This window comes from Gallinula chloropus, assembly GCF_964237585.1.
Source record: "Gallinula chloropus genome assembly, chromosome: 2".
Taxonomy (NCBI): Eukaryota; Metazoa; Chordata; class Aves; order Gruiformes; family Rallidae; genus Gallinula; species Gallinula chloropus.
In genome coordinates this window covers 37,762,956-37,786,898 of record NC_140086.1, presented here as the reverse complement: position 1 = coordinate 37,786,898, position 23,943 = coordinate 37,762,956, and the positions used below count along the sequence as shown (strand labels likewise).

Here is a 23,943-nt window from a genome sequence, read left to right as displayed (position 1 = left end):
CGTTCGCCTCCCGGCGGCGGTGGAGGGGGGCGGGTTTGGGGCTGCCCCGGCCCACCCGCGGCCACAGCTCGGGGGCGGCCAGGGCGCTCACTGGGCTCGCTGGAAGCGCCTACCACACGCGGCGGTCGCAGGCGCCTCCCTGACAGGTCTCGCGAAGCGTCAGGGCGCGGTGACACCCCGACAGCCAGGGAGGGGCTGCCACGCCCCTCCCGCTCCCCTGCCCCGGGCCGGCGCCGGGGGACTACAGCTCCCGGCAGGCAGCGCGCCGAGACGCCCCTCCCCCTCCACCCTCACACACACATACACACACAGGGCGGGGTTTCCTGGGCACGGCTGTTCCGGGCGCGGAGGCGCGCTTCCGGCGAGGTGAACCGGAAAGGGTTTGTCGCACTTCCGGGAGCTGCTCTCCACGTGTGGCGAGGGTCTCGGCCCGCTGCGCTCCCGCCATGGCGGCCGTGCGGGTGGAGGACGTGCTGGCGGCCGCCGAGGAGCAGGAGGCGGAGAAGCGGCGGAGCATCGCGGTGGAGAAGGAGCTGGACTTGGAGTTCGACCTGGGCAACCTGCTGGCGCTGGACCGCAACCCGCCGGCGGCGGCGGCGCTGCGCGGGGCCGGCCCGCGGCGGGAGACGCTGCTGCGGGCCCTGGCCCGCGACAACACGCAGCTGCTGGTGGCCCGGCTCTGGGAGCTGCCGGCCGAGCGCGCCGGAGGGGCCGGGGGCCCGCTGGTGGCGCGGCTGCCGGAGCCGGCCTTCCGCCTGCCGCGGGAGAAGCCGCCGCCGAAGCCGCGGCCGCCGACCCGCTGGGAGCAGTTCGCGCGGCTGAAGGGCATCCGCCGGCGCAAGCGGACCTCGCTGGTGTGGGACGAGCAGGCCAAGGAGTGGCGGCGGCGCTGGGGCTACCGGCGGGCGGGAGGCGACCCGGCCCGCGCCTGGCTGGCGGAGGTTCCGGAGGGCGCCGACCCGGAGGAGGATCAGTTCGCCAGGCTGCGGCGGGAGAAGCGGGAGCGGGTGGCACGCAACGAGCTCAACCGCCTGCGCAACCTGGCCCGCGCCCACCGGGCCGGCACCGCCGTCCCTGCCGCGCCTCTCCACCCCACCGGCCACCAGAGCCGGGAGGAACTGAACCACGTTGCCCGCGTCGCCCGTGTCTCCACCGCCTCGCTCGGCCGCTTCCAGCCGCGGCTGCCCAAGGAGTCGGCGGAGCCGCCGTCCCGCAGCGGTGGCAAGAAGCGCCGCTTCGAGCCGCTGCTGGGCAACCTGGCCGCTGAGCGCAGCCGGCAGCTGGAGCTGCTGCGGGACATGGGCAAAAAGAAGCCGGTCCTCGACATCACCCGCGCCGTCAACAAGCAGCTGCGGCAGGAGGAAGCCGAGGCGGCTGCTGCCAAGGGCAAGAAGCAGTCACAGCGAGGGAAGCGCGGCCGCCGGCAGCAGCGGACTGGCCGCAGCAGCAAGAAGAGCGGAGCCCGGCGGCAGCAGCAACAGCAGCGGCCCGCAGGCGGCGGCGCGGGCAGCGGCAGGAGGAAGAAAGCGTGAGGGACAGAGGGACTGCGTGCAGCACGGGGCTGCGGATGCCCACCAAGGCGCAGGAAGGGACTGTCACTGCCAGCCTCCTGCCCGGTGCTCTATTCCCACACCTGTCTGTCAATAAATACACTATGGCCTTTTTTAAATGTCCTGCATTTGGCTCTTAGCTGGCTCTCTGTTCAAGGGGAGTTGGTGATGTATAGAGGTGGTGGGGAGCCCCAGTTCTCCCCGGACTGGGGGTTTCACAGGGACAGGTAACGTTATTTTACAGCTGGCTGCGGTATTTCCAGGCAGGACTGAAGCCGAGCTAAGCTGTCCCTTGCTCGGGTGGCTGGGGCTGGACCGCAGCTGTAACCTGTTTTGATGGAGGAACAGCCTGCTCAGACACAGCCAAAGGATGCGGCTGCTGTTCTGTTCTCTGGGCAAATGGCCTGACGGTGGAGCTCTTGCTCTGTCAGTCAGCTGAGCAGCAGTTCTGTGATGCAGGGGCCCAGTTACAAAACGAACTTGAAAACTTGCTGTAAGATTTATTGCTGGGCCTGAGAAATTGTGCAGATTTTCTGTTGATTAAATAAAGAGGGCAGAGCTGGTGATCAGACATTGATTTCAACAGAAGAATGTACTGGACAGGAGGTTAGAACTTGAATTTCTCCCTGTGTTAACAGTAACCTATCATTTAACAGAAGTAGTTTCATAGTGTTTTTCTTCACGACCTGTTTGAGAGCAGGCATTGGAAATTATCTTATACTTCTGCCTATTACTCTTCTGAACTTTGTGGTCACCTGTACACTTGAAATAAAATTACAATTTGTAATCCCAATGTGTGGTTTAGCTACAGGAAGGATGCTATTCCCCTAGAGCTGTTCCTAGTGAGAGTAGGATGAGTTCCAGCAATCTCAATTAAATTAAGTTCTCACACCCAAAAGTAGTAAACTTTTGAGTGGTTAATGATAATGTTCTGCTGCAAATGAGTTTTTGAAAACGCTGGGTGACTATGTAGCAGGTCTCATTCTGTAGCATTGAGTAGGATGGCAGTTTGAACACTGTCAAAAATCAAAACCTCTCTCTGGAAAGCGGCTGCTGTGGGCAGAAGGAGTTACACTTTGGAGCTGAGGATTTGGGTGGTACTGACATGACAAAAGTGCGTGGCTTTATATAATATGTGCTCCTTGCCTCTTGAATGTTTCTTGCCACTGCAGTTTGCCCATGTGGGCTGCTCAAGACCCGCTGGTGGCAGGACCGGTCTTGTGGACACAGCCCCTTGCTATCCAGCCTTCGGTGTAAGTAGTTAGGCAAAGCATAAAGCACGTGGAAATATGGAGACAGTGTTGTGTTGAGATGTGTTCCAGACCTTTGATTTTCCTGCCATTTCACAGAATCGCTAGGTCGGAACAGACCTTTGAGACCATCGAATGTGTTTCCCCAGAGCACGTCTGGTACCTGCTCGGCCAGAGGCTGTGCGGGTTTCTCACGCACACGGTACTTTATGCTGCCGACGGCGGCGTTACTGGTGAGCTGTCTCCATGCGGGCGGTGTGTGCCTTGCCAGCAACCCGGGGAGGGTGCTGCCGCGTCCCGGCTCTGCCGGGTGGGTGAAGGTGTCACAGCCTGAGGCGGGGGGGCCCGGCGGGGCGTTAGGACCGGCTCCTACTCCAGCCGCGTAATGCCCGTGGTTTCGGTCAACCCCGCGACTGAAACTAGGGGTCGGGAAGCGGGAGGGAGCCCCCGCTGCCCCACCCAGGAGGAGGTGCTGGCTCGGCCCCCGGCCCGGCCGGCCCCTCAGAACCGGAGCGATGGCGGCCGGGTGGGAGCGGGCCGCTGGCCTCCTGCGGCAGCTGCAGCGGGCCGCGTGAGTGCGGGCGGGCCGGGACGGCTGAGGGGAGCCGCCGCCGCAGCCGGGGGACCGCGGCGGGCGCGGGCCTCCCCGTCCCGCTCTGTTTCCTCCCTTTATGGCAGGTGCCGGCAGCGGGGCGGGAGGCGAGGCCGGGCGGCCGCTGCGTTTTAAAAGTGGAAAGGGGCGGCCGCTCCCTCCCTGGGGTCACCGGAGGCTCCTACTGCCCCCTCCCCAGCGCAGACCTCCCGCCTCACACGGGCGCCCAGCCGGGACCCACCCGTCTTCTGCCCTTGGTGGGACCGCAGCTGCCGGCCTGCTGCTCCCCTGGGCCCCGGGGCGGGCCCGGCCTTCTCACATCCCCGGGCCTTGCTGCCAGGCCTCTCTGGAGTTGGGCACTGTGAACTGGTGCATACAGGCGACTGGTAGGCAAAGGCAGGTTCGGGGTTCTGATTTAGTTTTTCCTTTTAACCGTGACCTTTTTTTTTTTCTTTTTTAACCTTTTAACTAGATGTCGGTGCCCGAGCCATTCCCACACTTATTCCCAAGGTAAGACTTAATCCATGTCTCCAGAATCATTCTGTAGGAGACCACAGCCCTGTAGAGCCATAGATATCAGTGTAACCTGGGCAGAAGGAGCAGGTAACAGGTAGGAAAGAGAGCAGTTTAAAGGAAAAGGTAAGCTGCCTGCTACTTTGAAACTGTACAGTGATTGTGGTTATTGTTGGAGAGATGCACTGTTTCCATGTAAGCCGCAACTAACGTATCCTGTCCCTCCCTCTCCTTGCCATAAGGCAAGTGGATCAGATGTTTGCATCACCTGAGTCATCTCAACTTCAGATCTGCTTTAGAGGGGAAAAATATGTGTGTTACACTAGAAAAGGAACAGGAAGCAACATGAATAAAAAGGAGCTATTCACAAGGGTCTGCTTTGGCTTGAGAAGTGTATTCTCAATAGGTTTTTTTACACAGCCAGTCCCAAAAATGCAGCTCACTTACGCCATGACTGTGGAGGAAGAGCAGGCGAGCTGTGCCAAGTGACTGAGTCACCCTGGGAGGAATTTCTGTTTGTGTTGACAGTAGGGAGTCTATGGGAATAGCTATCTGTGTGCTGGTCAGGTATTCTTATCTTTTAATACATATCGCGTTCCATGTTTGGAACTGTAGAGGTACTTAAAAGATGTGCTAGAATTATTTTCTATTAAAATTAGCATTTTTTGCCATAATTTCAGCATTGTGTAATTCTGAGTGGCTTGGTTTCAGATGGTTTACTTACAACACTTTTTAAAGAACTACCATTTAGCATATGGAAAAGCCTGTGCATGTTCAGATACTTCCTTGCCCAAGACCATCGCACAGCAAGACAATAGTGCAGCTGAGAAATAGAATTTTCTTGTTCTGTTTGTCTGCATAATGACCTATTAGGTCAATTCAAACTAAGCCCTCCTTAAATAGAAGTCTTAAAGAACTCTGTAAGTTGTAAGCAACACTTGAGCCTATAATGTAGCTAGATGATCTCAGTTCAGCAAGTCTCTGAATAGTGGGAATTGATTTAGTAGTGATTGTAGCAGGGAAAAAATGTGTATTGTGTTTCTTGCCAGTGTTCTAGTAAATAACACAATTTTTGAACTCAATAAAATTATTCCTGGGAGTTAAGTTGAGCTTAAGAATGTAACAGCAGGGCACCTATTCTGCCATCAGAAGGCAAGAGAGTAAATGGCTTGGACATGTTCTTAGCCTGTCAAATTAATGACTGAGAGTACAGCAGACTCAAACTCCAGGAGAGGTCAAACATGTACAGCCTGGCAAGGGATGGCAATGAAAGAGCCGATAGCAGCTGGCCTGGGCTTGAATGGAAAGCACATAAAGGATTTTTAAAAGGATTTTAATACATCTATCTGTTACTGTTGTGGGTCAGTGCTTCAGTGCACCCCAGAGTGTCTGTAAGACTCATTATCATGGCTTCGCTCATCAGATCTGAATCCACATCGCATATTTTCAATTAATATAGCAGACAGAAGGCATGACTTCAGCAGGAAGAGCAGGATGCCTCGTCTCATCTTTTCTTGGAGAAGAATGAGCTGCTTCATTTGACACGCAGTTTGCTTTGCTTTGTGGCAGAGTCAGGATGTACAAGAACTGGAGAGTTCTGTGGAAATTCATGTAAGAATGACATGGCAGAGAGAGGATGTGACTGAAGTACTACCCTTGTAAAGATCTTCTCTCTCCTACTAAATAAAGTTGATGGTGACACAATGAAGCTTATTAACACTCTGTTTATTATGAGCAGTGCGTGCAGTTCCTAAATTTTCAAGCAAGTGGTTCAGTTTCACCTGCAAATGCAGGACTAGGCAGACCTAAAAACAAGTGTAAACCCCTGTCTGTATTACTCTCACACATACAAAAGATGTTGTCTGTACGGGTGCATATGGAGGATGTCTCGTGGACATTTGTCTTCAAAGCTGTTCTGAAGGTTGTCGCCCGGCTGCTACACGTTGGTAACACCTCAGCCTGTGTGTAGCAGCCTGCATGGTTTGCAGATACTCAGTTCCACCTACTATGTGCTGTTCTGGTCTTTGCAGGCTGCACACAGGCAAGCTTCCTGCTAACTTAGTTTTTATAGGAAAGAATTAATTCTTGAAAGAAGGAAAAAAAAACACACTTGTGAATTACGTGCATCAAATTAAGTACTTGGGTTTTCTAATCTCACAAACAGCAAGGGATGAAATGACTGTTAGTCACACAAGCCAAGAGGACCTATGCAAATGTATTAGTGATTTTAAAAGCAAAGAAATCTGTCAACACTAGTGCTGAGATACAGATTGAAGTCGCTTTTTGTTCCCTAATTTTACTGTTTCATTTCCATTCCAGTCCCTGAACAGCCTGCCCTGGGAAATACAGACTATGCTTTTGAGGTAGATTTAATAATAAAATATATTTGATTTAAAAGCAGTATTTTGGTCACTTCCAAAAACGGCACTTAACAAATACTTGCTTTAGCAAATATTTATATTTCCGTTTGACTGCTTGGGACTAGATGCCGTTTTTCCAGGAAATAACGTGCTGTGTCTCTCTGTTGTGGGTTTCCTTTTTATTTTGGTAGATGGCCATTTCCAACATCCGATATGGAGAAGGAGTTACTAAAGAGATTGGCATGGTAAGCTTCCGTAGCGTGAGGCTGTCACTGGTGAGAAATTACTTTCCAAAGGACTGCTGGTGCTACTGAGCCTTTTTATTAGGGAGAGCTTATACAGGGTGTCTGAATCTTCACTGCTTTGCAGTATGCATAGTCATATACACCAGTGTAAAAAGGTCAGGAAATACTGCTGGGTAAAGAACAGAAGCATATCATGTCAGTGTTGCTGTGGAATAAGTGAATACCTGAAATGAAACTTAGGGGATGTCCTGAGTTCAGACCAGGCTGGCTCAGCATAAAGGGGGGCTGGTGGGGGAGGAGGGCATGGCTCCAGGGCGCGTGATTTGGAGGCAGCTCTGAGCTGTACAGTCTGAGTTGTGCAGTTCAGGGAGAAACTGCATTGTGTATCACCAGTTTTGTGTGTTCTGCTGCAAAGTTCTGCTATTGGTAATTCTCTCTCCCTTTGCCATCCCAGTAAAATATGCCTATCCCAGCCCACAAGATTTGCCTTTGTTTTTTCCCCCCTTGGAGAGAGCGGCTGCCGTGGTACTGGCTGGGTCAAAACCAGGACAGTGAATAATTAGATTGTTGATGACTTGCTGGCATTACACAGGATTTTTTCTTTTTTTTTTCTGTCAGGGAATTTAATTTAAAAAATTTTGAATCCTGGTGAGTCACCAGGATTTTCTGAAGATGGCTTTTGTCTCTTCTAGTGTTCATTAAAATGAATCAGAGACTTTCCATTAAGTTAGGGGGATATCCATTCAGCTCTGAGTTTGTTCTGTGAAAGTGCAGAATTTTTGTTTCAGCACAGTGAGATGATTCACCTGAGCACATTGTTCCAGTTTGCATTTATTGCTGGGTTTTTTCATTTATCATTTTTTCCTCTCCTCTTGGTATTTATGGCATTAACATTTATCTGTTTTGTTGTTTGCAAGTTTATGAAGTAAATGGGTAGTAAATGAAGTTAGACAGAACTTCCGCCTTAAAACCACTTTAGGATTATTTAGAATTGCATGTAGTGAATGGATAGTTTGTGACAATTTAGTAAAGGTTTAGGATGTGGTATTATTTGTCTCCCTTTTGCCACCTCATTTTGATTTTTCATCAATAAATAAATATTCAATACTAAATTTTCAAGATTTTAATGCCATGCTTTGAGATGCAGTTAGGGGAGACCTAACTTGTGGAAAAGCCTTTGTATGTCACAGGAATCGTGTAGGAAAAGAGTATTTTTTAAAAAGACTTTACACTTTACTGTAGTCTTAAGTGGTTTCATCTGGTTTTCACTGGTTCAACAACTTCATAATTCTATTATAAGACTTCAGCTATATAAGGTTAGCAGCCTTATGCTGGGTTTTGTGTTCTATATGTTTGTGGTTAATCCTCTTTGCTGATACTGTTTAAAAATTTTTCAATGACCACCTATTTTTAAGTTGGGTTTTTATTCGAATGAAATGGTTCAGTTGATTCTGATTAGTATTTAAATAGTTTGCTGTGTGATTTTCTACCAGTTGTTTGTCACTTAATATGATTGTTATTGTAGGACCTGCAGAATCTTGGTGCCAGAAGAGTTTGTTTGATGACAGATAAAAACCTCTCCCAACTCCCTCCTGTGCATGCAGTATTGAATTCCTTGGCAAAGTATGGTATAAACTTCCAGATGTATGATAACGTCCGGGTGGAACCCACAGACCAGAGGTACTGCTTCTGTCAGTGTGCTTCTCAAAGTAGTGCCTAGGCTCTCACAGCATACCTTGCAGCTGTTCAAGCACCTCCTTGGGACCTGTATGCTGGTCTCAGTTGTTAGTTTCTCTATGTGCCGTTTTTCTCCTGACTAATGGGAAAGCTTTTCTTGTTTTCCAAGTTTCCTTGATGCCATTAAATTTGCTAAAAAGGGAGAGTTTGATGCCTATGTTGCTGTTGGAGGTGGGTCTGTAATAGACACCTGCAAAGCTGCCAATCTGTATGCGTCCAGCCCTACATCAGACTTCTTGGATTACGTCAATGCTCCTATTGGGAAAGGGAAGCCTGTCACCGTGCCCCTCAAGCCCCTCATTGCAGGTAAAGAGGAGGGAGGGCAGTGTGTGGAGAGTGGGAGCTAGAAGGAGAGTCTCTCTACCCTTTGTATGATTTACCCACCAAAATCAGTTTGCCAAGACTGTTTCGCCTTCCTGCAGGCTTGCTTCTCCTCTAGTTGCATTCAGCAGCAGTTTGTCTTGTTAAGCAGCATTTGACTCCTTTCACTGAGAAAAGATGTCAAAGTGGAAGTTTCTCCTTGGCCTGTTGGCTTTTCATCAGGGATACCTCTTGAGATTTCTGGTGACCCTATATCCTATATTTTGGTGGCTTTAGTACTCTGTGGTTTTATTTATTTACTATGCATTCCTTATTATTTGTTGTTATCCCCCTCTTTCTTTTTAAGTTCCTACAACAGCTGGAACTGGAAGTGAAACCACAGGGGTTGCCATTTTTGACTTCAAAGAACTCAAAGTAAAAACTGGTGAGGACTTTTTTTCTTGTTGTCTGCTGTGTGAGACAATTGCTTTTCCAATGTCTTCAGTATTTCTCTGCCTTGAAAGAGAGAGATACCGCATGTCATTTCAGGTGTCATTTTATTTCACTGCCACAGGCAAATTTGAAGAGTTTAAAGGTTTCCTCCTTGAATTAAATTTGTAGCAGATTAACATAATGAAATACTTATGTAATACAGTGGATTAGTTTGAAGGGAAAACAGGAAACTAAGAATCTTTCAAGTTCTTACATGGCAGAAAATGCTAATTGCAAAGGAAATTTCTACTTATATTCAGGGTCAACCAACTGTTCCTTATTTCCTCTGTATTTTTGCTTTCTGCTTTTAAGACTTCTGTCCCTTTGTTGTGTAATTGCAACCAAATGTTCCTTTTCCTGACTTTTAAAACCTCAGGCCTGAGATGCTGTGCAACTGAGGAGCACTGTCTCCCCTTGTCCTTTTCATCCCCAGAAAATAAAGGTTAGGGCAGCAGCATCTTAAGCTTCGTAGCTGTTTGGAGGTTTTAATTCTAAATGTGTGGATTTTATATGCAATGCAGTCTGCAGTACTTGGGACCCAAATGGGTGTGCTAAGAAGCTCTGACCATAAGTCTGTATGTAGTCATTCAGTCTGTGCCTGTCTGTCTGTCAGTCCCAAAGCTACATCTGTGCCTCCTTAACCATAATATGAAGGCCTGATATTACAGATGTTGAAGACAGCAATTAGCAATTGCCCTTGATGGTAGGCACAAAGCAGTCTTGCCCTCTGATTGTTCACAGAAGATAGAAATCTCAGAATAATGTTGCAGATGCCATTCAGCATAGACATTTTGAAAGTATGGACCACTCAGGGAGGGTTACAAGTGGGGAGAGAACATCGTCTGGTACAATTCACTTTGGGCAACAGTATCAAATCATGGAACTTTCTTACAGGGACTTCATCATCAGTAAGACTGAAACTCTGATACTTCTTTCTCTCCTCTCACTTTTGCTTTTATCTTCATAGCTTCAAATAATGTCCCCTCATTATTGTTAGGTTTTGAACCTTAAGCTTGTCTTGTCCTGATTTTATTGCAAATAATATTTAACCCATTTTCCTGCCTCAGGTATTGCTTCAAGAGCCATTAAGCCAACCTTAGGCATCATTGATCCTTTACACACATTGTCTATGCCTGAGCGAATAGTGGCCAACAGTGGCTTTGATGTGCTTTGGTGAGTTTTCTGTGTAGGCTGCTACTTGAATTCATTGCAATATTGTATTTGTACTATGATGATTGTAGAAAGAATGTACTTTAGGAGCAGAAAAGGATGATCTTCTTGCTCCCTCTCCTGATCTTGTTAAGGTGATCTCGTTTATACTTTCCTCTTACTTAATATCACTACCTCCCTCAGAATGTATGGAAACAACTCACTCATTTGCAGAAATGTTAATTTTCTGTCACTGGAGATGCTATTTGCTTCTAGGTTGGTTACTGTCAGGGAAAAGGGTCCAAGTGTCGCCTTCTAAGAGATGAAGTAGATGATTAATCACAGTTGCAACTGCATTTAGTGTGACTTGCAGACGTGGCAGGGCATAGAGAACAAGGATTTTCTAATAAAAGCCACGCTGTGCCAACAAAAATTTCTGAAGGCTTGTGGGATGCTGGCAGGTCTTAGCCCATTTATGACCATCTTCAGATCCTTTCTTTTAATGTGTTTTCCACTTGGTACAAAATTTTCTTCACCTTAAACCTACAGCTCTTAGTTGCATAAAAGGCATGTAAGTTTCTGTGCAGAGGGCTAGAGCTCACTTTGCTTCTGGGTGCTGTGTATGTTAAAGTAACAGATGTGCAATGAAGCTGTGTGGTTTCTCAAGCTTGGTGAAGTAACCTGAGCTACGGCATCTGTAGCAGGATTGAGGGATTTGTTCATAGACGAAAAGCATTGGTAATTTCGTCCATCTAAATGTGGGAATGTAAGCAGTGCCTCTTGTTTATGCAGGCAGATTCACAAGTATCTGGAAGGTGAGACTCTTGTCAGTCCCACTTTGCTTAAATACCATACACCTCCTTTTTTACAGGTCAACACTTTTAGAAGAAAGGTAGCTTCCAATGCTCCCAGTGCTAAAGCCTCTTATGGTTCCTGTCCTACAGAAGAGAAACACACCCGGTGCAGATGCACAGTGCTCTTCAGTGCAAAGCATTACAGCCCAGGATGCCAGTGCATCTTAGCCTAACTTTTAGGCATGGTGTGAGCTGATAGACTGTGACTGTGTTTGATTGCCTTCTGTGTGTCTGTTGGAGAGCGAAGTGCTCTGGAGATGCCCCTCCGGCATTCTCCCAGTTGTCTGTGTGACAGTGTTTCTAGTTTGGGTAGCTGTTTAACACCAGAAGTAAATAAGAAGAGCCTGCCTTCAGAGAGCAACAGGGCAGTGAAATGGAGCTGTCACACTTAGATAATGTCATTTTTTGCCCTTACTTTCAGCCACGCTCTGGAATCATACACGGCTCTTCCTTACAACATGCGCAGTCCCTGCCCTTCCAACCCAGTCAACCGACCAGCCTACCAAGGCAGCAACCCCATCAGTGACGTCTGGGCTCTTCATGCTCTGCGCATTGTGGCAAAGTATTTGAAAAGGTAACGTGTTTAACAGCCACCCCCTGTGCAGGATGCCTGGTCTTCAGTGCCCAAAAAGGAATGATTAGAGGAACTTGAATTTTAGGGTAAAATAAGGGAAACCGCTACACTAAACCTTCATTTTCTACCCTGGATTTATCTTAACTAAATAAAAAAAGTTTCCAAATAAAAGTGAAATTGAAAGTAAAATTAGGGTTACTAGTTGTCTTGAGGAAGTAGCTTTTTTATGCCTCTATTTTGTTAGTCCTCAGTTAAAGTTGTTTCAAGCTTCTCATTTAATAAGGGAGCAGCATTCACATATTTAAGAGTCCTCTTTCTGTGACATAAGGAGAATATGCAACAAATGGAAGGAAATAATTACTGCTGTAATTTCTGTGGCCTTCATTGCAAATTAAGATACACATCCATCAAGAAGGTAACCACATGGACTTGCAAATGTACAAAATTATGCACTTCCTGAAAACTAGTTCATACCTAAAAGACCTTCCACTTAGTTTAAATTTTGTCTTTACTGGGAGTTGTTTTTCATCCCTATGACTGAAGTTGTAGCCTGCATACAGTTTTTCTATACCGTGTGCACTTCTGTTAAAGATCTGTGTGGATGTCTTTTTAAAAGGGCTTTGTACAGTACCTATCTAGTCCAAGTAGTTGTTTATTGTAGCTGTGGAATCTGTTTGTGAGACGTTTTCCTCCGTGTCATCAAACTACAGGAGCAGCCTGATGTGTAGGAAGGCAAGGAACGCTGTGCTCTTTCTGGTAATCACAGAATCACAAGGTTGGAAAAGACCTTTAAGATCATCAAGTCCAACCCTTCCCATCCTAAGCTAAACCATATCCCTAAGTACCTCATCTACCCTTTTTTTAAACACATCCGGGGAAGGTGACTCAACCCCTTCCCTGGGCAGCCTGTTCCAGGCCCCGACAACTCTTTCAGTAATTTTTTTTTTCTAATCTGACCCTGCCCTGGCACAGCTTTGTGCCATTTCCCCTCGTCCCATCTCCTGTTGCCTGGCTGAAGAGGCCATCGCCAACCTCTCTACAACCTGCACTGATGACATGGAGAGAAAGCTGGAGCGATCTTGCAGCTGTACACAGGACTGCCAGAGCTCCTAAGTAGAATTGTTTAAACCACTACTGAGGGGAATATGGCTAAATTCACTCTTATTTACTTAGGTTCTTGAAAGGTGAAAGGAAACTTGCCCTTCACTGAACTGGTTTGATCTACTTCCTACTCCAGAAGTAGAATTGTTCTTTGACTGGAGTGTGACTTGGTCCTATCTTCTGTATCGAAGAGGGTTTTGTCTGTCATTCCATAAAGAAGCCCCCTCTCTCTTCTTCATCCTGAATTACAAATCTGTTTGTGAATTCACTGATACCATTGTCTCCATGGTGCACAGAGCCATCAGAAACCCTGAAGACCGTGAAGCAAGAGCCAAGATGCACCTAGCAAGTGCTTTTGCTGGTATTGGCTTTGGCAATGCTGGTGTTCATCTCTGGTGAGTACAGGAAAATGTTAACCCCGTCCAAAGTCAGCTTCTAGCTAGTGTTTCTTTGTTGCTGAATATATGATAAGACACTGTAGCCTGGCCCCTGGTGCAGGGGGAGCTGTGTGTTGTGAGAAATTGATGGGCCCTTGGTGTTAATGTGTATGAGGATTGTGTATTCTGGCTTGTGATACCTAAATCCCATCACATGAAAATTCCAAAATGTGGCCTTCTTTACCTTTCTTGACAGCCAAAATCGTAGTTATGAAAATAAAAAACAATCAACAAACAACAAAACCAACCAACATCAATGCTAATTAAAATGGAGTCTTTTCATGCCAGCTGTTGTGAGACAGCAGTGAGGCTGTTCCTGAACTGATGCGGTTGTCTGCAGGTTTGTCTGTGGGGTAGGCATTCTGCAGGCTGAAGTCACCTGCAATTAATACTGCAAGGCAATGTAATTTCATCTGGGTGACAATCTCAGAGAAGCAAAGCCCAAGTCTGAAATGTGTGGAGAAGTTATTAGCACTCATTGCCTTCAAAGACCTTCCTTTCATTCCTTTTGTTTAAGCAAACCCACTCTTTGATTACACTTTAAAATTAAGGTTTATTTTTCTCAGGCAGTGTGATCAAGTAGGGATGCAGATGATGCTATTTTTTGCATATCTGTATGGCTTTAGCAACTGTATTACTTCAGCTTGGTCAGTGGAGTAATACAACTTCACCTTCACAAAGTAAGGAGGCGCTGGTTTTTGCAGCGAGGTCCCTAAGCTGCAGAGGGATGAGGGTTGTCTGTACCTAATATCCATACCATACCTTTTGAATACCTATACCTAAGAGACTTGCATACAGAAGACTGACTGCACAAGGGACTGAACACCTGAAAACCAGGAGAGATGCCCTAACTACTTTCTCTCTGCTCTTTATTCCAGCCATGGAATGTCTTACCCTATTTCTGGTTTGGTGAAAACTTATAAACCAAAGGATTATAATGTGGATCACTCTTTAGTGGTAAACCTGATTTCTTTTTTTTTTTTGTATTACCTGTTTCAGTTCTCTGTTATCTCACATGAATGAACAGCAAAGCACATAGAAGTTGAAAGTACATGTCCTGTTGATGTGATTATTTTATTTTATTGTTTTTTTCCCCTTCTGTTTCTTTTTCCCCAGCCACATGGCCTTTCTGTGGTGCTGACATCCCCAGCAGTGTTTGCTTTCACAGCACAGATACGTCCTGAGCGGCACTTGGAAGCTGCAGAGATACTAGGTAGGAATCTCTATGGATCCAGATTACTCCTAGAAAGGAAATTAATTTCAAAATGTCTTTTTGGAGGGAAAAAAATGTACAAGCAATTGTAGTTGGCTGTTGCAGGGTTTTTAAGTTTAAAAAACAAGATTCTGGAGTCTAAATTACTTACAAGGCAAACTTTGGTAGAATAATGCTCAAATTCAATATTGGATGATGTAGTTAGAGAAACAAGTTGGAGAAATCTGCTTCTTGGTGAGACAACTGGACAGCTGAAATTAACTGTAGATCTGTTATCAATCAGGACAGAGTAGCTGTGATCCACATCTCCCTTGGTGCTTTCCAGAGAGTAATTACTTTAGAATAAATACTATAAAACAAAGCAATGCTCAGGTGCACCTGTTAGCTAAAAGAAAGCATTTTGCCTAACACATTCCCTGTTGTGGCCATTAATTAGGACAGAGTGGTGTTCTGAAGCACTCGTGCTTTTTCCCCATGGCATGCAGTCATGGGGGTTTGTCTTTCTAACATAGGGCTAAGCCTGTCTGTAGGTGTTGGAAATTCTCAGTGGCCAATGTCAAGGGAAAGCACGAAGTAGCTGTTCTGTGGATGCATCAGTGATGACTCAGAAGTGGGTTAATGAATGAAGTGGCCTTTTCTGCTTCTTAGCAGAATAAAAGTAAAGGCTGCAACCCGAGAGCTCGTTTGAAGATTAACTTTCATGCAGTGCTTGCTATCTGTGCAGCACATCGCTGGAAGGTGCCTATAGAAAGGGTACCTCTTCACTGCCCCTGCAGCGTGACTGTGTGTGATCTCCAAACTGTTAGCAGTCTAGCTGTGAGAGCATGACTCTGTGTCAGGTTAGTGCATGTATATCTAAGGTCAGGCTTGCTGTCTGCACTAGACTGTATTGTAGCTAAACTGCTGCTCATACCCATGCTCACTGATGAGCAATCACAGTTGCATGCACAGCGGTGTAGAGAGTAGAGAGAAAGTGGTTAGGGCAGCTCCTGGCATCTGGAAAACTTGTGTTCTGTCCCTTGTATGGTCAGCCTTCTGTATGCCAGTGACAGCAATCCGGTCACATGTATGACTTCCTTGTCTAAGTAATCTGAAAGCATGGTGGGTTTCAAGAAAGAGCAGGACTTGTATAGATGGTGAAAATACCACAGTATTTTAAAGAGCATGTAAACCAAAATGGCTGTAAAAACTGTGTTGTGGGGGAATTTCATTCATTTTATAAATGTTGGCTCTGGAGTTTGTTCAGCCTTCCTCCCAAGTATGCAGTTCTGCCTGTTGTCAAAGCCAGAACACAAAGGTAGGTGGAATCATATACTGAGCTGCAAAGTGTCTGTGTTCCTGTAGAGATAACACAGAACTCAAAGTAGACAAAGAAAATGTTTCTGGATATCTGGTCAGCACAGCATATAAGAGAATTTGAACTCTGGCTCCTTCAATTTAAAACAAGTGGTTGAAAAGCAGTTCCTTTAGGTTTTGTGATGTGAACTCCTGCCATATAATCTGTCTCTAAAAGCTCTGTTAATTTTCTCAATAGAAATTTAAACTGTTATTGCCTGTCTTGCTGTAAAGGGACTTTGCTGAAAAGGTCACATGGAACTGAATTTGTAAATTCCCACCTGGGGCATCTACTTGGGATTCCAGTCCTGAGTCCAACTGACTACAGTAGTTGATTCAAAGCTGTCATGTTGCCAAATGCAATGACTAAGAAGGTATTTCATGACATGAAGCAGATTACTAAATAGTTATGTTGTGTGTATTTACAGCTGTGAATTTGGGAACAGCCAGAAAAAGCTTAATACCTCCCTGGGTGGATTCTTACATAGTTGAAATAGGTGTGTGTGTGGCCAGAAATTTTCTAGTGCAACCAAAGACTGATATGTCCTTTTGGTTGAGCAAAAAGAAAGTACTAGCACTATATTAGTATTTTAAAACTACCTTTCATGTTTAGTATCCTTTTTTTACCTCCTCCTTTCCCTTCAGTATCTGAAGATACTGGATTTATGTCCCAGTTACAGAAAAACCCAGGATAAACTCAGACTGCATCTCAATAGCATAAGACTTCGTACAAGACTCTCTCATACCTTATTTATCAATTTCTCCCAGGTATTATCTACTGCAGTACTACCAGTCATGCTACCCGAATATCTGAACTTCTCAAATGAGTTTATTAGTCTCCTGTTCACTTAAGCTCCTTTGAATGTTACACTGAACTGTGTGAGGATCACAGGAAATATTTTCCCTTTAGCTGTGCTGTGCTCTTACTCATTGCTCAGTATGGCACTTGGTCCTAACATAGTTCTGGTGTCACATCATTGAGGTTACACAGAGAACAAATTTAGCTCAGCTTCCTTTGAAAAGAAACCATAAAGAGGAATCTGTCATCAATCTGAACGTGGTTTTATTACTACTTTTAAGTAAGTCCTAACCACTCATTGAAGAAAGGGAAGCAAGCTATTCTGTAAGAAATGTTGGTAAGATTTCATTTTCTAGTGCTGCTTTTGTTATTGTTCAGTACATGTTTCAAAGACACTGGTTCCTCCTCTTCAGTTCAACGTTGTCCTACATATGTCAGCACTTACTCAAATAGCATTGTTTAGGGTTCAGTTAACCCCCTGAACACTGCCCTGTCATGTCCTGTCCCTCTTAGCCTGCAAGCTCTAGTCCTCTACACTTTGAGTGTCTAGTTGAACAGAACAGCCGGTGGTTTCTGTGTCCTCTAGATGTCAGCAAACTCAAGGCCTTAAAATAAAGTTAGTGTTTGGCACACTGTCCATAAAAATAAATGCCACTGACGTTCATGCCTGAGCTTCTTTCCTCCCAGCAGTTAGCCAGGCTGAAAAGTGCTTCTGGCTGTAAGTGCAGAGGGAGAGGAGGTTAACCTCGTGCGGCAGTTAGTCGTTCTGGCAGCAGTCACCTGCTTCTGGTTCTATCTCACCTCTGACAAACTCTACCAGCTGCAACATGGAGACTGATTCCTCTCATTGCACGTTGCTTTTAGGGCAGTGACTGTTGTGCATGGATATGTATTCAGCTGATATTATGATTAAATTAAGTCCAGAACAGGCTTCCTCGGCGCTCTCCACCCTACAGTCAAGGCATTATGTCTTATTTTAGGAGCTGACATCCGCACTGCCAGAATCAAAGACGCGGGGTTTGTTTTGGCAGACACACTCCGGAAATTCCTATTTGATCTGAATGTTGATGATGGCTTAGCTGCAATTGGTTACTCTAAAGCAGACATCCCTGCATTAGTCAAAGGCACTCTGCCTCAGGTAAGACAGAAAGCAAAACAGTTTTTCTTGTCAAATAAAATAGAATAGATGTCTTTTTTTTTTTTTTTTAAACAGAACTGTTTCTTTTCAAGCAAATGTTATTTCTAGTCCTACATGAAGGCAATTAAAATGGAGAAAGTTATGGATAGTCAACTGTATTTTGTTTCTCTGCACAGTTCAGCTTTTTCTTTTCTATGAGATGGAGTGCACGCTGCAGTCTGTTCTTCACATTGATTCAGAAAGAACAGCTAGGTGTTTGGGTTTGGTTTCTTAAACACCACATTTTTTAAAAAGAGGATGTTTTTCATAGGCCTTTTCATAACTATCTCTGTTAATTATGTATGCAGGATGGGTTAATACCAAGTGCTATCTGGTAAGAGCTCACTTTGCATTAAACTTTTCCATATTGAGAAGTTGCACTTTTCTTCCCAGATGGCTTTTTTGTTCCGTTGACCCCCATCAGAATTTGAAATAAGGTCCCCTGGGATGATATAGATTAAACTTGTAATTCCCTTTGTTGTTTCAGTGCTCACAAAGACACTGCAAAAAGCAACACACCCCTCCAAAAGCAAAATCTAGTGTCAGTTTGATTCATATGCTATGGACTGCTCTGTCTGCTTAGGATTTATTTCCACTAAATAGCAAGGGAAATAAACGTTGCGGAGAAAATGGAAAATTTTGTAGCCTGAAAGGTTATTTGCTTTTTACAGCAGCACCTCTTGCCCTTCTCATTCATAAATCTCAGAGCAGCTTACAACAGGGGGTAAATATTAATATTCCTGTTCTATACCTGAGAAAATGGCACAAAGGTGCAACTGTTCAGGATCACACACAACCGAACAGTGGCAAAGCCGGGAAGAAAACTAAGGTCTCTGACCACCCATTGAATAGGTTACACATATAAGCTATTACGGGGTGTTTGGGAGGTTTGTTTTGATAAATTACTTTCCTTTAAAACAAATGGGTTTGGGTCATCACAACCACATCTAACTGAAAGCATGTTTTGCATAGCTGGGGGAGGGGAAAGGTTCTTCGCCCGAAGAAGTTGAAGGGTTAGTTTGTTTGATTAGCTCAAACTAACTTTTAGTTCATTTGCTGTCATCTTACTACACTAATGATTAACTGTACTGTGTAAAATTGATGACCTAATGGTTTCTTAAATCTCATCTTTGTATGAGATGTAGCATGATGAAGATGTATTGGCTTTCCTGCATAGTCCTGTTACTACTCACAGAGGTAGCCTGTACAGTTTAGTCTTCCTTTCTTTTCATACTGCATTCACTTGCTTTTGGAATACAGCACTGACCCATCTGTGTCGTCAAGGCAATGTGGTGCAGCAGTGATAGCAGTAATAGCTGTGTGGGGTGGGTTCCACGCTGTGAAGTACATGCTGCAGAAAAACAAAACTAATCTGTTCTGTCTGCAGGGATTTGGGGTGGGAAATCTACTGGGACAAACACTTATATTTGAAGTTAAACCAGAATTTCATTTTCTTTTCTGAGCGAGTTTAGTGAAATGGATCCTGTTTGCAGGCAGCAGTGAGTCTAGCAAAGAAGGTGCTGATCTAAGATGGCCAGCCCTGTGATGGTATTTGGGGGGAGGTGGAGGGTACTAGAGATGAGAGAAGGTGGAAGGGCTGTTCTCTAGCCCAGCCACCCCCTGCAGACATCCCACAGGCAGCTACAGTGGGGCTGAATGGCTGATGAGCCAGGAGTAGCTCATTTTTGGCACTGTACCAGAATGGACTGAGTCAGACTGGGTGTGCTGGGGCCTTGCTGTCTGGGCACCAGCAAATACCAACAGGCTTGTGCAGAGGGAGTGCTGGTGCCTCTGTGTCGAGGCGCACAGGAGGAGCATCCGTTTGCAGCCTTCTGTCGACACAGCTGGGAAACGCTACAGTCTGTCAGGGTGATCATCTCCTCTCACCCCCTGCGACTTCACAGATGACTCAGTCCAAAACTGCTGCAAAACTGTGATCTGGCCCAGAGTGTCCCAATAGAAGCCTGATGAATTTACTGAGTACTGAAGTGCTGAGTTGTTGCACTCTGCATTTGTGAGTCTGAAAAGAAACAGCGTGCTTTTCCCCTAGTGCTGTTTGAATGTTCCATTTGGTTTCAAAACTGCACAGAAGGATCTTAGCCTTTTCTTTGGCTGGGTGTGTGTGTGTAGCAGCGCTGGTTAGGCACGAGGAAAGAGGTGTCATTTGATTGCTACTGCTGCACCAGCAAAGCTTCCCATGTAGGTGAAGTTATGCACAAAAAGCTGCACTTCTCAGACTCATCACAAGCCGTGCTGAGCATGATGATAAAGTGAGTGTCTCGCAGCTGAGTACTCCACCATGCAAGGCGAGTATTTCACGTGTTAAATTCACAGCACGGTGGCTTCTCTTGCTCTGTAACCACATCCAGCCTGTCCACAAATTGTAGGTCTGTGGGTTGAGAGGTCAGTGGAGCAGCTGCAGCGTTGCACCGCAGCGTTGTGCTCCACAAGCAGTGTGTTCTCTGCTGCAGAAGGCGTCTGAGCTGAACCTCCCCTGAGGCAAGGGGCTGGAGGAGCCTCTTGCTCAGCATCCCTCTTGGTGTGTGAGACAAGGGACCTAGCAAATGACATCCACTGTCTCACATGTGAAAAAGGGGGTGGGAAATTTAGAGCTTTTACTGGGACAGGCTCTTTCATGAGGGAGATGTTGAAGCAGGTTCTAGCAGAAAGAAACTCCATCTTGCCAAAATGCACCACGTCAATCCAAAGATAACACGTTCCTAGTGTAGGCCTGGCCTCTGCCTTTGCAGGTGCTTGTAACTCTCCCCAGTCTTTCAATAAATGTTGAAGTGATTGATTGCTGAAAGCGTGGAAGTACTGATCATAACCAGTATGTTAATGTCCGGCCCTTCCAGCTGAGTATTCCTGCAGTGACAAATACCTGCACCAGCACAGCTCCTCATCCCTTCTGAATTGCCATTCCTGCATGTGTGGTGGTTTTGTGCTGCAGAGCAGTGAAGGGTCTCCCGGAGCTTCAGTCAGTGGGACCTTGGCACGCCAAAACTCTGTTGAGTCACCATCCAAATCGAGACCAACCACAACTGTTTTGTATTCTGATTCCAAAGTGTCAGGCTATTTATTGAGCGGTTTTACTTCTGTCCTTTGCACTGTGTCTTTTTTTTTTTTGGAGCTTGAGTTGCAAGCGCTGTCTGCTCTCCTCATCTGTGGCAGTTCCTGGGCTTTGAGAGCTGTTGTGTTTGTGTTTGGAAAATCTCGGTCCCTAAAAACTGACCTCTTCGTTCCAGTGCCAGGAAATGAATTTTAAAATGGACTGCATTCCCAGGACACTACCCACTGCTGTACTGACATCTGTGACTGGCAGGACCTGTGTTTGAAGTACTTGACTTTGCAACTGAACTGCATTTTAATCTTACTTCTGTGGATCTAATTACAGGCAATTTAAACTAATATATTCTTGAAAGTACTATGCAGTTGATGATGCTTCAACATTAATGACTTGATTACTTATTTGCAAAACCTTGTTATTCTCTATGAAGGACATTAGTTAGCTATGTTTGATTAGTTTTATTTGCAACCTCCTGTAATCAGCTTTTCTTTAATCTTGCAGGAGAGAGTCACTAAACTATCACCACGCCCCCAAACAGAAGAAGACTTATCCGCCCTCTTTGAGGCTTCCATGAAGCTTTATTAGCTTCACCGTTTTGTTTTGGAAAGTGTGCTCTATTCTAACACAAAGGTAATTTCTTATAGATATGGGGCTGAATTTGTTTAGAGAATGGAAGAACTTGTGTGTCTTTGATTTCACTGCCAAAAGGTCAAGTAATTAATCTTTAACTAAATGGTGCTCCGAAGTGATGGCTTTACTCTGGCCTTTTCTTCTTGCTCAGCAGTCAGTGGTATTAACTTGCATAAAAGTTGGAGCAGACTTCTCGCCTTCCTGAGGGCTTTCTTGTGCTTTAGGGGTGGTCAAAGGTGGAAACATGGTTTAAGGGATATTCCAAAACAGTTTGCAAGTTTTGGTTTTAATTAAAGTTGTCTGTGATTTTGTTATAAGAAGTCACACTGAGATATAATTTGGGGCATTTTTAAATAGGGAAGGGGAGTTACCTTGTGGAAAATGTCAGCTGGATGTATTCTGTCCTTTTACCATCTGGCTACACCGAGAAGGCTACTGAACTGGGGTGCATTTCGTTGTTTGGTTAAGAAAAAAAACCCCACACTTTATACGTGTTTGGAAGAGGCTTCCTGAATCTGCTTTGGGGTAAAATTTTGGCATTTGTTGTCAGGTATTTATCTCTCCTTTTAAGTTCTATATGAAATGTTCATAGGAGGAGCAAAACCAGAGTGAGGCAAGAGGAACTCAAGAGGAACCACGGAACAGCAAGGCATCATTTTATCTCTGGAGGCTCCCTTTTCCTGCGGTGTTCTGTGGAAAGAAACTATGAAGTCCACTCTGCTTCCTGGTTGCAGCCATTGCTTCTGCTGAGCTGCTGCAGACACTGTCACCCCGAGCACAGCCACCGCCCTGAGGAAGTGGCAGGGTGCTGTGGTCGGGTATTAAAGAGCGGTGGTGTGGCCTATGGCTGCACCGCGCCCCGCTGGGAGCCCTGGCTAACCCTGGGAAGGGGTGTGCACGTTCAGAGCAGCTAACCAGCTGGTTGACTGTCAACTGAGAAAGGGAAGTGGGAAAGGGAGAAATGAAACTGAAATTTTAATACTATTTTTCTTTTTTTAAAAAGTGCACGTGGTGGTGTGTACAGTTCATTTAAATCAGATTCTGCTTCACGCTGGACCCTTTTAGCATCTGATTCATGCAGCTACCACAGCACCAGATAAACGTGAGAAGAACCCCAGAACCTCTCTTGTGCTTATTTCTTTTTGTCTTCTTATTTCTTTCAGTCATGCTGATGAAGTAAAAAGCTCTGTTCTTAGACCTTTGCCACCTTGTGTTTGTCTGATACAGCTAGTGCTAGCCTAGAACCCGAGGACAGTTGACATCAGATCTGTTTTAATGCTCAGTTGCAATAGGTGGATGGATACTGGTTGAACACTGGAAATTTTAATCACAGAATGGGCTTAGTGGTGGTAGGGACTGTACTGCCAGTATGCCTTAGCCTGTGCTGGAGCACACATTTGATTTCCATGTCCTTCTGAATCTTGTCCTCTGCTGAAACTGCCCACAAGAATCTCTGTCACAAAGGCTGACGTAATAGCAAGGGGTGAGGGATTGGTTTTATTGTACTGTGCAAAGCTGCCATGCCCGAAAAATCCCCAATTTTTTGTCAAAATGTTTTGTGTATGATCTTCTGGCCTGTTTCATCCTTCCACTCCTGTCCTTCCTGAGGCTGAGAGCAGTACAGAGTCCTGGGGAGATTCTCTGGTTTTTTCCAGGAGCCTAATTCATGACAGCCATGCTGTGTTTGGGGAAAATATACTTTGTGGGGAGCCAAACAGCACGTGGGTTTCATCACTGCAGCAGAGCACTTGGATGGGCTACTTAGGAATGTGTGGTATTTCCTTCCAGCACGTGTTTTATTTGCCATTTATGCCAGTGTGGCAGTTATTAGCAGGCTGCATTTTCAACTGACAGAAACTTCCTATACCAGGTAACCCACAGCTCTCACTAGTCTTTAAATTAAGCCTCACACCCCCCTCCAACGTAGTTGGTTTTATCCATATTTTGTAGCCTAGACAAAGACTTTGACATAATACTGAACCCAAGGTAAGCAGATGGTGCTGTAAGAAGGGATGTTTCTGGTTCCCACATCCATTTGGCAGCATCAAGGTCGTTGACTGGCGTAAACTGGTTGTGAAATCTCACTTGTGGACATCAGCTGCACCAGTGTTCTCCCACCACCAGTTATTAGTTGCTAGCAGAAATTTTCTGAGGAAAAGTCAGGGGTGCTCAAGTGGCCCCACGGTGCTGCCTCTCAGGTAGTGATGGTGTGGCAGGGGTCACTCCCTGGATCCTGGGCAAGGGGAGTTTTATTCACCACTGAAGAGTAACTGGGTTTTTCATGTGTTACCTTACAAAATTACTCTGTGTTAAGACAACATGGTTTATCAAATACATCCCTGTCTTTGACCCTGTAATTGTGAGTGCCCAGCGGTGGGTGTGAAATCTGGGTAGCTTTTTCTGGGACTCCTGGTACTGCTCTGTTACTCCAGCCCACTGGGATGGATCTGTTACTGCCTTCAGGTGGCACTGAAAGTCAAATAACAAGTAATACTGTACTTGCTGTAAACACAAGCTCGTTTGAAAGTGTTTGAGTGTGGTGTTTAACTGTCACATTATCTTCAATCC

At 45.7% G+C, this 23,943-nt stretch overlaps 2 protein-coding genes across 2 annotated transcripts; both read left to right on the top strand.

Moving 5' to 3' along the window:
- Positions 1-446: 446 nt before the first annotated feature.
- RRS1 (ribosome biogenesis regulator 1 homolog) lies at positions 447-1,669 on the top strand (the record flags this gene model as incomplete). The annotated part of the gene is made up of 1 exon (XM_084260314.1): positions 447-1,669. The coding sequence occupies one exon, from the start codon at positions 447-449 to the stop codon at positions 1,530-1,532; it is 1,086 nt and encodes a 361-aa protein (XP_084116440.1). The 3' UTR covers positions 1,533-1,669.
- Positions 1,670-3,315: 1,646 nt separating this feature from the next.
- ADHFE1 (alcohol dehydrogenase iron containing 1) lies at positions 3,316-22,570 on the top strand (the record flags this gene model as incomplete). The annotated part of the gene is made up of 15 exons (XM_084279860.1): positions 3,316-3,371; positions 3,865-3,902; positions 6,225-6,268; positions 6,457-6,510; positions 8,036-8,190; positions 8,357-8,553; positions 8,915-8,992; positions 10,107-10,212; positions 11,464-11,616; positions 13,014-13,112; positions 14,033-14,111; positions 14,271-14,367; positions 17,482-17,639; positions 21,247-21,375; positions 21,968-22,570. The coding sequence occupies 14 exons, from the start codon at positions 3,316-3,318 to the stop codon at positions 21,328-21,330; spliced, it is 1,398 nt and encodes a 465-aa protein (XP_084135986.1). The 3' UTR covers positions 21,331-21,375; positions 21,968-22,570.
- Positions 22,571-23,943: the final 1,373 nt, after the last annotated feature.